Source organism: Onychomys torridus, chromosome 2, assembly GCF_903995425.1.
Source record: "Onychomys torridus chromosome 2, mOncTor1.1, whole genome shotgun sequence".
NCBI classification, from domain to species: domain Eukaryota; kingdom Metazoa; phylum Chordata; class Mammalia; order Rodentia; family Cricetidae; genus Onychomys; species Onychomys torridus.
In genome coordinates, this window is record NC_050444.1 from 144,240,750 (window position 1) to 144,255,050 (window position 14,301).

The 14,301-nt window shown below is 45.2% G+C and overlaps 1 protein-coding gene and 2 non-coding genes across 19 annotated transcripts in view; 2 read left to right on the plus strand and 1 right to left on the minus strand.

Moving 5' to 3' along the window:
* Pum1 (pumilio RNA binding family member 1) overlaps positions 1 to 13,741 on the plus strand; it is a 125,702-nt gene extending 111,961 nt beyond the window's left edge. For all 17 annotated transcript variants that reach the window (XM_036177838.1, XM_036177842.1, XM_036177841.1 and 14 more), the window contains 5 exons: positions 274 to 411; positions 4,014 to 4,139; positions 4,825 to 4,946; positions 7,841 to 8,033; positions 11,967 to 13,741. In XM_036177838.1, coding sequence (XP_036033731.1) covers positions 274 to 411; positions 4,014 to 4,139; positions 4,825 to 4,946; positions 7,841 to 8,033; positions 11,967 to 12,098 — 711 coding nt within the window. In that variant the 3' untranslated portion in view covers positions 12,099 to 13,741. The remainder of the gene's footprint in view (positions 1 to 273; positions 412 to 4,013; positions 4,140 to 4,824; positions 4,947 to 7,840; positions 8,034 to 11,966) is intronic.
* Trnap-agg lies at positions 5,423 to 5,497 on the minus strand. Its single transcript has one exon. It is a non-coding gene; the product is annotated as a tRNA-Pro (tRNA).
* On the plus strand, positions 9,054 to 9,136 carry LOC118579000. The gene has a single exon (XR_004944373.1). It is a non-coding gene; the product is annotated as a small nucleolar RNA SNORD103/SNORD85 (small nucleolar RNA).
* Positions 13,742 to 14,301: the final 560 nt, after the last annotated feature.

Consider the following 14,301-nt stretch of genomic DNA (forward strand, 5'->3'; position numbering starts at 1 on the left):
ATCCTGCCTCCCTGCCCTGAGACCTGGACTTACAGGTGTGTTCCATTACATCTGACTGGTGTCACTGTTTTTAGAGCCTCAACAAGTCTTTGCCAAGTTTTAGGTCCCACCTGCTTTCACTTGCGTGCTGTGTTGATGCTTGGCTGTAATTGACTATTTTTCTTTGACTGTCTAGGATCTGTGCAGAGCTTTGCTGTTTGGTAGGGAGTGGGAACTGTCTGGGTGTTAGCTAGCTTTGATTCTGGTGTTGCCCTTTTCCTTTGTCTCCAATAGAACGAGATGGTGCGGGAGCTAGATGGCCATGTCCTGAAGTGTGTGAAAGACCAGAATGGCAACCATGTGGTTCAGAAGTGCATTGAATGTGTACAGCCCCAGTCTTTGCAGTTTATCATTGATGCATTCAAAGGGCAGGTAAGTGACTTGGGTTGATGGCATCAGCAAGCATCTCAGACTGCAGTTACAGTAGTTGTTTTCCATGGTGTTAACCTGGCATGTTACCAGGTCTCTTCCTTTCACTCTCTGGGAGTCTGTCGTGGGAATGTGTACCTGGCAGCAGGCCTGCTTAGATGAATTTAATATTTGGAGGATTATTTTTCATGGCTAGTTATTATTTATTTATATCCATCATTCCATCCATCTATCTATCTCTGTCATCTGTCTATCACACATGACTCATACCTACCCTCCTGACAGGGTTCCTCTGTGTATCCCTGGTTGTCCTGAAACTAGCTCTGTAGAACAGGCTGCCCTAGAACTCGTAGAGATCTGCCCACCTTTGCCTCCCGAGTGCTGGGGATTAAAGGTGTGCGTCATCAAGACCTGGCAAGTTGCCACTTTCTTATGGCATCACTTTTCTTAGTGCCTGTAAATTGGCAATAATTCTTAGTTTCTTTGCCAAAAATAATACCTTCCCACCTTGCAGAAGTTAGTGGGACAGAGTGGTAAAACAAAACTCCTTTTTGAGCATATGAATCTGGTCTCTTTTTAAGGGAGGCGGTATTTCTCAAAAAAAAAAAAAAAAAAAAAAAATGCTGTTAAGCTTAAATGGAAGCATGGTTTAGAGTTTTTTTTTTCCAGGATGGGGATTTGTTCACTTCCCACATGGTTAAGAAGACTCAGAGCGGAGGTTATTCATTCGCTGAGGTGTTACATTACTGGAGCCACAGAGGTGACCCAGTGGTTAAGAGTGCTTGTTGCTTTTGCAGGGGACCTGGATTCAATTCTCAGCACCCACATTACCACTCACTACTAGTTCCAGGTGATCAAACTCCTCTTTCTGGCTTTAGTGGGCACACACACAAAAATCTTTAAAAAGACATTAAGTTAGTCAAAATATACAACAAAATTAAAACAAAAGGGAAAATGATTGTCCTGCTCTTTTTGAGGGAGTCATGGGGAACCCATGGGTTGCAGCTGCTAGCCAAGCTCTCTACTGTTGAGCTCTGTCTCTAGTCCAGGGATTGGATGCTATTCTATTCAAACTGTCAAGGCACTGATTGGCAGCTAGATTAGATAAAGAACTCCTACAATCAAAAGAAACAATATGTGATGGGGGAAAATGAGCCAAAGGTGAATTAACAGTTATAGAAGCACAGATTACCAGTTGATATTGGGGGGTGGGGAGAGCCTGTTCGATTAGTTAGGAAGAAAGTATAAAATGAGGCTCAGAAACAGACAGTTCCCACCATGTACTACAGTGTGCTTCAGGAATGTGGATCAGCCACTTTGGAAATTAATCAGTGTCGTCTTAGATTTCAGAATTGTTTTTCTTTGATCCAGTACTTGGGGCTAACAACTATATCTGGTAAAAGACCTACTTAGCAGGTTTTAAACAGCAACATCCACACTGAAGTAAAAACTTAAAAATAAAAATATTTTAAAAAGGCTGGAAAGATGGCTCAGCATTAAGAGCACTGTTCTTCCAGAAGACCCAGGTTCAATTCCCATCACCCACATAGCAGCAGCTCACAACTCTCTGTAACTCCAGGAAATCTGTAGGTGGAGTTTTCTTGTCCCACAGCCACTCTCAAATAATCACTCAGAGACTTATACTAAGTATAAATGCTTGGCCAGTACCTCGGGCTTATTACTAACTAGCTCTTACAACTTAAACCCCTTCTATTAATTAATCCATGCATTGCCCTGAGGCTCATGTGTAGTCTTTACTTCTATCCCATTATGTATGTCTGACTCAATCTCTATCCGGCTGACAACTCCTGACTGTCTGTCTTCATCCCAGCATTCTCAGTTTGGCTCTCCCACCTAACTTTATCCTGTTCAGCTATTGGCCAGTCAGCTTGTTTATTAAACCAGTCACAGGGACAAATCTTCACAATGTACAAGAGGATTTTCCCCATCGGAAATCCAACACCCTCACAGATATACACAGGCAAAACACCAATGCACATAAAATTAAAAAATAATTAAGCAAACAAGCAGTGCAGATGTTCGTGGACCAAAGTCTAGGTTTAAAAGTGTCATGCTTTGCCAGCAGCATGCTGGGTAGACATTCCAGACCAATTGTGAACGCTTAGAAGTGGTTTTGGAAACAAGGTACAATGAAATAAGTTGCTTTAGACCATGAGTAGACAATGTGTTTGCAAAGCTGACCTCAGGTAGCAGGTGCAACCATGGGGCCATGCAGCAAATGAGAGGGCAAGCCCTTGGTCCACTAATTGACACGTGAGGTATGCAAGCACTCACCACACGTGAGATGCGTTACTGCTCTCATTTCTTTTCTCTTGGTGTTTTGAGGCAGGCTCTCACTATGTAGACCAGGCTGGCCCTGAACCTTGTGATCCTCCTGCCTTTTTCTCTTCTGTGTGTTAAAGGCATTCACTACATCCTCTCCACAATAGTGTTTTGACTGGAGATCTGAAGTACTTCCTTACAGCTAGGAAAGGCCAGAATCAAGATTGGGTGTGTGGGCTGAGGCTGCAACTCAGTGGTGTGATAATTACCTAGCATTGGAAAGATCCCTGGTTCAATTCCCATACCACAAAATTCAAAAAAGGACAAATAAGGCGCACCCACCCCCACCCACTTCTGGGTTTTCTCTATGTTACAGCTCTGGCTGTCCTGGAACTCACTTTATAGACCAGGCTGGCCTCGAACTCACAGAGATCCACCTGCCTCTACCTCCCAAGTGCTGGGATTAAAGGTGTTTATCCATTACCACCCGGCTGCCCATGCACTTTTTTATTGCTCTAAACCTACCATTGCCCCAGCCAGCCTGTGTGTAGGTATGTGTTTATATGAAAGCATTCAGATTTATTCTCTACTCTTTGTGTTACGAGTTTCTCTGTGTTCTGCCTCCCTGTGCTGGATGTTTTCAGCCTTTGTCCTTAAGGTTCAGGTGAGCATTTTACCAGTGAGCTCCATCTGTAGCCTTCTTTTTGTTTTACCTTTTTCTTTCTTTTTTTTTTTTTTTTTCCGAGACAGGGTTTCTCTGTGTAGCTTTGCGCCTTTCCTGGATCTCTCTCTGTAGACCAGGCTGGCCTCGAATTCACAGAGATCTGCCTGCCTCTGCCTCCCAAGTGCTGGGATTAAAGGTGTAAGCCACCACCACCTGGCCTTGCCATTTGTTTTGAAGCAGAGTCTAACTGTGTACCTCTGGCAACCCTGAAGCAGATCCCTGTCTCTACCTCTAGAGTGCTGAGATTAAAGGTACTGGCCTTTAAAGGATCAAGAGTATCAACCAATTCCCTTTCCAAAACATCGGATGAAAAACAGGAGAAAGAGAAACTGCCTCCTGAGTGCTGGGATTAACGGTGTATGCCACCACTGCCTGGTGACACTCTTGATTCTTGACTAAGTGGATTTTTAGTACCTTGACTCTCTTAGGTTTCTTGGAAAAGTTTGTTTCAGCTAATTTATACACATGTATGAATTCCTAAAACAACCCAGGAAATGGTTTATTAACACCTAGTGTGGGTTAAACTTACTTGTGAGGCAGAGGGGTGCGGTAATGAAGTGACAATAGTGAAGTGACCGTCTTGATCTTTCTGCTCCAGGTATTCGCTTTGTCTACTCACCCTTACGGCTGCAGGGTGATTCAGAGAATCCTAGAGCACTGTCTCCCTGACCAGACTCTCCCCATCCTCGAGGAGCTTCACCAGCACACGGAGCAGCTTGTGCAGGTACTGTGGGTGCCAGAAAAGGAGCTGCAGACCCCGTGGGTTCCTATAGGCCTAGAGTGTGCATTTACTAGTAGAAAATATTAACGTCTCATCAGTGTCCTTCAGATCTTGGAGCTTGTGTTCAACACAGCCTAGTTTGTGTTTCATGAATATAGACAATGATTTGAAGCCCTGCCCTGTGAGTTGTGTTTGTATTCACTGCTTCTCTGGGTCTCTTCTCTGTTGGCACATAAACCAAGTGTACTGGTTGATTCTTCTGTTGTGATTTGCTTTTACTGCTGATAAAATAATGAACCCTGACTATTTTGTTAGATACAAATCTACAGAAAGATGCAAACAGACCTTTTGCAGTAGAAGCTAATAGAAAACATTTTCCAAACACTCCCTTCTCTCATTCTGAAATAATTATAGGCCTTTTTTGTAGTTAGTAATCTGTAAAGAACTTATGTAGGTGTATAAATATAGATATATAAAATAGTCTGTAGTCTAGTAACAGTGTGTTCTTGTTTTGTAATGAGAAGGAAAAATTGTTACTACCTGTCCATTTAAAAATTATTGCATGTTTCTTCACATTTAGATAAGCCATCATGGTGCTACAAGAGTGATAGATATTAATTATATGGACTTAGTACCCACAGAACTGTTTTTTATGTGTATTTTCTTTGTTTTGTTGCTTCTCAAATAGGATCAGTATGGAAATTATGTGATCCAACATGTACTGGAGCATGGTCGTCCTGAGGATAAAAGTAAAATTGTAGCAGAGATCCGAGGCAATGTACTTGTATTGAGTCAGCACAAATTTGCAAGGTGTGTGCTCTGGGAAGCAAGGATTGGGTTGTACTTCAGCTTGAAGAATCTTTTTTCTTGTCAGACCTTTCTCTGTCCCCAGCCAGCTCCAAATCATAACACAGAGACGTTATTAATTATGAAAGCTTGGCTGATAGCTTAGGCTTGTTTCTTACTAGCTCTTATAACTTAAATTAACCCATTTCTGTTAATCTATGGTCTTTTTGTTTGTTTTTGTTTTTCGAGACAGGGTTTCTTCTGTGTAGCTTTGTGCCTTTCCTGGAACTCAGTTGGTAGCCCAGGCTGGCCTTGAACTCACAGAGATCCGCCTGGCTCTGTCTACCAAGTGCTGGGATTAAAGGCGTGCGCCATCACTGCCTAGCTCAGGATTTTCTTCCCTGGTGTTTTTTGTGTGATTTGCTGGACAGATAGCATGACTCATGTTTGTCAGTGTTTACATTGATTTTGTTGTTGTTGTTGTTGTTGTTGTTGTTTTTTGCCAGAGCTGAGGATCGAACCCAGGGCCTTGTGCTTCCTAGGCAAGTGCTCTACCACTGAGCTAAATCCCCAACCCCTAAAGAGAAACTTTTTTTTTTTTAAGATTTTTTTTTTTTTTTTTTTACTTCTTATGTATACAGTGTTCTGCTTGCATGTGTCTCTGCAGGCCAGAAGAGGGCACCAGATCTCATTACAAGTGGTTGTGAGCCACCATGTGGTTGTTGGGAATTGAACTCAGGACCTCTGGAAGAGCAGTCAGTGCTCTTAACCACTGAGCCATCTCTCCAGCCCTGATGTTTATTAATACTCACTTTAATTAATGAAATCTTTTTTTACATTTTTATTTTTTAGAATTCTGTATGTATGTGTGTGCTTGAGCATGTACATTCCTGGTGCTCATGTGGAGCTTGGATGACAACTTGGTAGAGTAGATTAGATTCTTTCCTATACTGTGAGTTCCAGATCAGGTCATCCAGCAAGCACCTTTAGCCACCATGCCATCTAGCTGGTCCATTAATTCATGAGCTCTGCCAGTACTGCAGCCTAAAATCAGAACACGCATGTGTAACTTAGGCAATGTGCCTGCATGAGGGTCACCTTTGGTGTTGTGCTTATTGAGTACAGTCTGCTTTAAGTAAGTGTGGCCTCTTTTTAGCCTTTTCTCCTTGAGGGTTTGGGACATAGAACTGTTCTCTGAGCCATTGGCAAAGCCTCACTGAAGTGCGATCCTAATTAGTCTTAGCAATAAAAGCCTAGAGTCAGATATTAGGGTGAAAGCTGAAAGATCAGAGAAGCAGAGTAACCAGCCACTGGAGAGTTTTTACCTCCAGGAAATCTCAGACCAAACAGGGGTTGCAGGGGAATCCTGTCTTTATGAATCTCAGACTGAATGGGGCCGAGATCTTGTCTCCACCTCCCTAGTGCTGGCATTAAAGGCACGAGTGTCCTGTGTGTGTTATTGGTTGTTTTTGCTCTTTATTATTTTGGGGGTGCTCACCACCTAAGTCCCAAATAAATCACACACGGAGGCTTTTCTTAATTATAAATGTCCAGTCTTATCATGGCTTGTTTCTTGCCAGCTTTTCTTAACTTTAATTACCCACCTGCCTGCCTTTTGCCTCTGGGCTTTTTCCTTTTCTTACTCCAGTAATCTTGCTTTTACTCAAGATGGCTGTGGCTGGCTGGCCCTTAGCATCCTCCTCTTCTCTTGCTTCTCCTTCTATTTATCCTCTCTGCCTACCAGCCCTGCCTATTTCTCTCTTCTGCCTCACTGTTGGCCATTCAGCTCTTTATTAGACCATCAGGTGTTTTAGACAGGCACAGTAACACAGCTTCACAGAGTTAAACAAATGCAACATAAACAAAAGGAACACACCTTAAAATAATCTACAACACATGTGCTGGAATCAAAAGGCATGATCTTCCCAAGTGCTGAGATCAAAAATGTGTGCCACCACTGCCTGGCCTCTATAACTAGTGGCTAGCTCTGCCCTGGTGGCACGCTTTAATTGTCAGAACACAATATATCATTCATCACCTCAGCTTTCATCAACTCCTGTGTACTGGCTGCTGCTGAGTCTTGGGCTGTTGTGTGCCAGCAGTGCATGCAAAACATTCTTGTTTTTGTTTTCGGAATGGGGTTTCTTTGTGTAGCCTTGGCTGTCTTAGAACTCACAAGAGATCCACTTGCCTCTGCCTCCTGAGTGCTGTCATTAAAGTTGTGCGCCACTCCTGCCCAGCTAGCACACTCTGTTGTTGACTTTGACAGTTTTGGGCCCAGGGAACTGAGGTGAGGATACGTGTCATCTAATAAAGGCAGATAGTGTGAGGAATCCCTGTATGTGTTGACTAGCCTTCAATCTGGCAGCAAGGCATTTAATGTTAGAAAACTAGGCCTTTTACTCCTCTCCAAGAAGAGGTGTTTGAAGTGTTCACAAGTGCTCACAGAAAGAAGGCAGGGCCTTCTCTGTGCTGGTCCAGCTTGAAGTTCCTTCACTGAGCCCAGAACTGCTGCCGCCACCCCGCCTGTGTCACGGTCACTATAACAAAGAGTCTGCTGTCGAGTCTGAGTTTACAGGTGCAAGGACAGCATCCTGAGTCTTGATAAGGGTTGGAATAGTGATTGTAAGCTGGCTGAGCTATTAGAAAACTCTGCTGTGAACCTTGTGTGTCCATCTGTTCAGTTCTTGAGCTCATTACCATCATCTGTCAGCAGGTCAGGGCCCCACTCCTGTAACACTGGGGCTCGGATGAGTCACTGTTGGACACCCAGTGTTTAAGACCAAAACAAGAATGTTACAGAGCCAGCCCCTAGGCAAATGAGTTCCCCCATATATACCATCTCAACTCTCCTTTCCTCTCCTGACATGCACAGTCTAACCTTTTCTGATTGTTCTTCCTAATTTTTCTCATGACAGCAATGTTGTGGAGAAGTGTGTCACTCATGCCTCACGTACAGAGCGTGCTGTGCTCATTGATGAGGTATGCACCATGAATGACGGTCCCCACAGTGCCTTATACACCATGATGAAGGATCAGTACGCCAACTATGTGGTCCAAAAGATGATCGATGTGGCCGAGCCAGGCCAGCGGAAGATTGTCATGCACAAGGTAAGCAGATTGGGTGCCAGCCCAGAGTGGGAGAAGGACCAGATGAAATGGATGGCAGACGTTGGGCTTCTTGGTGTTGCTATACCGGGCTTGTTCTTGACCCCTCTCTTACTGTGGGGTCCAAGTGTGGGAGTCCTGTTTCTGGTTTTTTGTTTTAAACTTTTATTTTCATTTTTTTTTCTTTTATGGATATGGATATTTTGTAACCTTGTGCACTACATGCCTACAGTGTTTTTTAACACTTTGTTTAGCGTATGAATGTGCCATGGTCCATGTCTATATCATGCTGATGTGGTCAGTTTTCATGGCAAGTACCCTTTACCCACCGAGCCATCCTCTTGGTCCTTAGAAGCATATTTCCTGTTTTTGCATATTGTTTTTGGGGTTGAGCCCAAGCCTGGTGCATGCTAAGCTAGCATTCTGCTACCAAGCCACATCCCCAGCTCTTGAATGTTTGTTTGTTTGGGGGTGGTTTGTTGACAGGGCTTCATTGTGTAGCCCAAGCTGGCCTTAAAACCATGGCCCTCCTGCCTTAGCCTCCTAAGTGCAGGAATAGCAGGCACATGCTCCCATACTTGGCTGTGTGTGAGAACATATTTTTGTGAGGTAATTCCCTCGCTGGTCTCTAAGATCAGCTCATCAGTCCAGGGAAGCCTGCTTCCTTGTGTCTCCTTTTCTTGTTCCTCTTGTTCACTGATTCCACCATACTTTCCTGCAAAGGCCTGGTCCCTGCCGCTGGCCCACGGTGTGTCAGACAGGAGCAGTGGAAACAGTGCTGCCCGTGGAGGAGGCCTTCCTTCCACCCATGCAGAATCGGGCCTAGAGAAGGTGAGACAGGAGAAAGGGAACAGGGGCCCGAAGAGCTAGCTACTGTGAGTGAGGGTTGATAGGAGAGCCACCCAAGAGGCCCACAGGTAGGGAAGGCACACCACAGCTGTTGGTGCCAAGGCCTCTGGCCCGCACCCCTCAGCCTTTGTGCTCTGAGCTCCCTCAGCCTTGTCAGTGGAGGGGTTGCTGTTGTCTGGCAGTGATGACCCACTTGCCCTCACTGAGGACAAAGTTCGATAATGAGAATCTTTGTTATGGACTCGTTCTGAGCCAGGCACAATCCCACCAGCTCTGATTCAAACCTGTTCCACCATCAGCCAGTGGTGCACATGGTGGCAGTTGAAGACTGTGGAGCTCGGGGCGCTTGGCTGAGTCTCATAGCTGGTTGGCTGTGTGTGAAGGTGCTACGAGGCAGGGCTGGTGGTTAGGAGCTGGAAGCACAGTTATTGATTAAGTGAGTACTAAGCCTGTGGCTCCAGCCAGCTCCTCTGAACAGAGTTGTCCTGGTGCTCACTGAGGGAGTGTGCACATAGGCACAGGAAAGCCAGGAAGAGCAGATATGGGAAGGACCAGAGAGTAGAGTGTGGTGGAGTGCTGCTTACAGAGTGTCTGGGTAGAAGGAGGGTCCCTGGGAGGAAGGACATTTGAGTACAGCTTTCCAGGAAGAGGGCCAGTCATGAAGACTTGGGGCCTGAGAGGAAGGAGACTCTTGCATGATTTTCACATTTATTTTTACGCTGTGTGTGCTTCAGCAGGCGTGTGAAGGCCAAAGGACAGCTCGCTTGCTGGAGTCAGTTTTTTCCTTCTACCATGTGGGTTCAAAGGATGGAACTCATTGTCAGGCTTGGTGGCAAGGGATTTACCCATGGAGCAGACACTCAGGCCCAGGAGTGTGCTGTGAATAAGTGTTCATCTGTTGTGCAACCACTGTTAACTTGGAGCAGGGGAAGCCGTGAAAACAGCTGAGCCAATAGCTGGTAGCATTTTTCAGACTGAAGAGAAGTAGTCTGTGGAAGCTAGAATCAAGAGAAGGAGGGCCGGGAACTGCTTGCTCACTGCTAGGTTATGTGGCAGAAGAGCAGAAAATAACATTTCACATCTTACTAGTCCAAGTTAAAAATGGATCACAGGCGCCGAGCGGTGGCGGCGTATGCCTTTAATCCCAGCACTCAGGAGGCAGAGGCAGGCAGATCTCTGTGAGTTCCAGGCCAGCCTGGGCTACAAATCGAGTTCCAGGACAGGCTCCAAAACAACACAGAGAAACCCTGCCTCGAAAAACAAAACAAAACCAAAAAACCTGGGAAAGCCAAATTTTTTTTTTGTGTGTGTGTGTGTGTGTGTGTGTGTGTGTGTGTGTGTTTATCCAAAGCAAGAGTGCTCGAAGCTGGGAGCCTAGTGAGAGAAGCCTTGTTGAGGACATTGTCATTACCACATCTGGGGGTGTAGCACTCTTGGATCCTTTGGATAGACAAGCTTGGGAAGGGATGTAGTTTGTTACTAACTGTTGTCCCTGAAGGTGCCAGGGCAGAGGTGTGCTGTTTTCTGGCCTGTGTTCTGTGTGGGTTTATGGCAGTTTCTGGAGCCCTTGGCCTTTCCTTGCTCTGAGCTTACACTTGAGCAGACAAACTGCTGACCCTGTAGGCTTCAAGCTGGGTTATTGCCTGTCTTCCTCTGGCATGGATCCTTGAGGTTTGTGTGCAGTGTGAGTTTCCCTGTGTGGAAAGGTAAACAGCTGAGCAGAGGGAAGTGAGGACTGCTAAGTGTTGAGCATGGCCTGAGCTCTAAGTGAGGTTCCCTCTCACTGGATGCACAGGAACAGGTCCAGGGCAGGGTACAAGAGAGCGCTCCCAGGAGTGACCAGGAACAGGTTGGGAGAGTAAGGGTGTGGGGGGTGACCGGTGCCAGAGATGTGTCACAAGTAGTTGGAAGAATGAATCTCTGGGTTAAGTACCTGTAGTTAGAGTTTTCCTGCCTGGCCCACAGTCAGGACAAATCTCTTACCCGCCAATCCCACAGTCGCTCAGACCCAACCAAGAAAGCACACACTGTATGGCTGTGGCAGGCTTCTTGTTATCTACTTCTTCTATCTTAAATTAACCCATTTCTATAAATCTATACTTTGCCACGTGGCTTACCAGTACCTTACATCTTGTCATGGCAGCAGCTGGCGGTCTCTCTCCATCCCCGCCTTCCACCTCCCAGAATTCTCTTCTCTCTTGTCCCGCCTATACTTCCTGCCTGGCCACTGGCCAAACAGCATTTTATTTATACAGAGAGATATCCACAGCAAGTACCTGCGCTGTCCTTCACCCTGGTTTGTCCAAACATGGTCATGTCGATGTCACAGCAGTACCCCTGATTTGGTACCGACTTCTGTCTTACTCAGGGTTTCTAATGCTGTGGTAAAACACTATAACCAAAGCATCATGAAGAGAAAGGATTTGTTTCATCTTATATTTTGTCCGTCATTCAGGGAAGTCAGGGCAGGAACCTGGATGTGGGGCTGATTCAGAAGCCTTGGAAGAGTGCTGCTTGCTTGCTTGCTCCCAGGAACTTGCTTAGCACGAAGGCCCATTAGTGCACAGTGAGCTAGGCCCTCCCACATCATCATCAAACAAGAAAATGTCCCACAGCTTTGCCCACAGGCCACTCAGGTGGGGGTATTTTCTCAGTTGAGGGTCCCTCTTCCAAAATGACTCTGTAACTTTTGTAAAGTTGACATAAAAACTAGCCAGCACAGTTGGTCACTTGTTAACCGGAAGCCATCCTATGCCCTGGAGAGGCAGGGATCAGGTGGTGAGTTCAAGTGGATGGTTCCCCAAAGGATACCCTAACTGTCAGGACAGCCTGGTTTTCTTGTGTGCCTGTGGGCAGGTCCTGTGCAGCTGGCTGGCATGTGCTGTTCTGTCCTGGGTGGGCTCCCTGTCGTGTGTCAGTACTCAGGGTAAGAGCTCCTATCTTTATCTCGCGGCTTGCTAGCAATAAGAGGACAGAGATACCTCTGTGGGGTGAAACATGTACACTATACAGTCTGTATCTGGGAAGGTGCCAGAGATAGATGTCTCAGGCCTCTCTGGCCAGTGTAACACACACTGTCTTCTCCAGATCCGGCCACACATCGCGACTCTTCGAAAGTACACCTATGGCAAGCACATCCTGGCCAAGCTGGAGAAGTACTACATGAAGAATGGCGTGGACTTGGGACCCATCTGTGGCCCCCCTAATGGGATCATCTGAGCAGTGCACCCATCCCTGTCCTGCTGACCTCACTGACCCTGGCAGATCCAACCAGCAACCTGAAATGCCCAGCGTAGAGTCAGAAGTGGGCGATGGTTGCTCTGGGATTACTCCCTCCTCCAAAAAGGAATCAGATCCACTCGTGGAAAGGCCTTTGTAAATTTCATTTTATTACATATAACATGTACTAATTATTTTTTTTAATTGACTAATTGCCCTGCTGTTTACTGGTGTATAGGAACTTGTACATAGGTAATCAGTGTACATGGGAGGCCACATGTTTTGTTCTATGTTGTATCTATATTCCACATGTGGGCACTTTCAGGGTGGTTGGTTTAACAAAAAAAGTTAAAAAAAAAAAAAAAAGACAAAAAAGGTTTTTAACTCATTTGCCTTGTGGCAAGTTTTGCAAATAGCTCTTCCCCGCCTCCTCATTTTATTAAAAAACAAAACTGAGAAATTTGAATTTTAGTTAAATGACCCTAAACTGGCATTTAACACTGTTTATAAAATATATATATATATACATATATACATATATGAAATGGGAACGTTTCAGAGTCGCTAAAGCATCAGCCTGTGACATGGAGTTCATGACACTTTTTTGGAGATGACCTCATGCTGAGGAAAGTGGAGGCCACAGATGCAGGCGGATCAGGAGCCGCAGAGGCCCAAGGCCAGTGGGCAGGGCTGTGTGCTGCCTGTGGGGTTGCTTTCTGTGAACACTGAGAAGCAGAATCTGATTAGCTAGCATGAGAGAAAACCCAGCTCTGCTCCTGGTCTTGCTTCTATAGATACATAGTGTATACTTGTGTAGACTTTGCATATATACGGATTTGTAGTATTTTCCTGTTTTGATGTCTAATCTGTATCTATAATGTACCCTAGTAGTTGGACATACTTTTGATTGTACAATTGTACATTTGTATACCTGTAATGTAAATGTGGAGAAGTTTGAATCAACATGAACACGTTTTTTGGTAAGAAAAGAGAATCAGCCAGCCCCGTGCACTCGGTGTATATCCACCTTTTTTGGTCGTAGCAGATAGTGTTGTATATTGTAAATTGTAATTTCAACCAGAAGTAAATTTTTTTTCTTTTGAAAGAATAAATGTTCTTTATACAGCCTAGTTGATGTTTAAAAAAGATAGCTTGGTTTCTTTGTCAGCTAGTCAAATGGTAGTGAGACCCTTTCTAAGTGTTACTTCAGATGATTCAGTTCACACTAGGGTTCTTTTTTAATCCTAAAAAAGTCATGTTTCGCTTATTTTGTGATAGTCAAAAAGGACGTGCAGAAGTTTCGCCTGCCCCTTCCCCTGCTCAGCCCCTCCCCTTGTAAAGTGACTCGCCCTCCGTTTTGTACAGATGAGCTGTATTTTGCATTTTGTCTACTTGTAAGTGAATGTAACATACTGTCAATCCTCGTTTGAATATAGACTGTAACACTACACGGTGTACATTTCCAGAGCCTTGTGTATATTTCCAATGAACTTTTTGCAAGCACACTTGTAACCATATGTGTATAATTAACAAACCTGTGTATGCTTATGCCTGGGCAACTATTTTTTGTAACTCTTGTGTAGATTGTCTCTAAACAATGTGTGATCTTTATTTTGAAAAAATACAGAACTTTGGAATCTGAATTTGCTGTTTGAACCGCTCTCACTTCCCACACCCACTCAGGTGAGCCCTGCTCCAGCCTGGCCTCTTTGTAAGCCCTGGGATAGACAGGAAGAGGGGGGGTGAAGGGGTGGGGTAGTGAGCTGATGACTCCTGAGCCTAACTGGACTTGAGGGGTTGAGTTCAGTCTGCCTTGTGCCTGACTTCCCAGTGTTAAGAGACACACATGAGCGAGTTCACCTGGTCACCTCCGAAAGGAAATCCATGACAGACAAAAGTAATGATTGTACCAGAATCTGACTCGGTGAACCAGTGAATTTTTATTGAGGGGTTGGTTACTAACAAGAGTGTAGGTGAGGGGTTACTCACCAGAGCGGGGATGACTCAAAAACTGCAGCATCACCACAAAGCAAGCACCCCTCCCCCCAAATGGTGTAGCCCTGGAGAACTCTGCAGAGCACATAGGAAGCAGGGGAGGTGCCTTCTGGAATCTTCAGTGTCTCCTCTGGTTGTAACCTTTTGCTCATGAGCCTCCCCTCCCACCTGGAGGGGCTATTTCAATTAAGAGGAAACTGCCAAACAG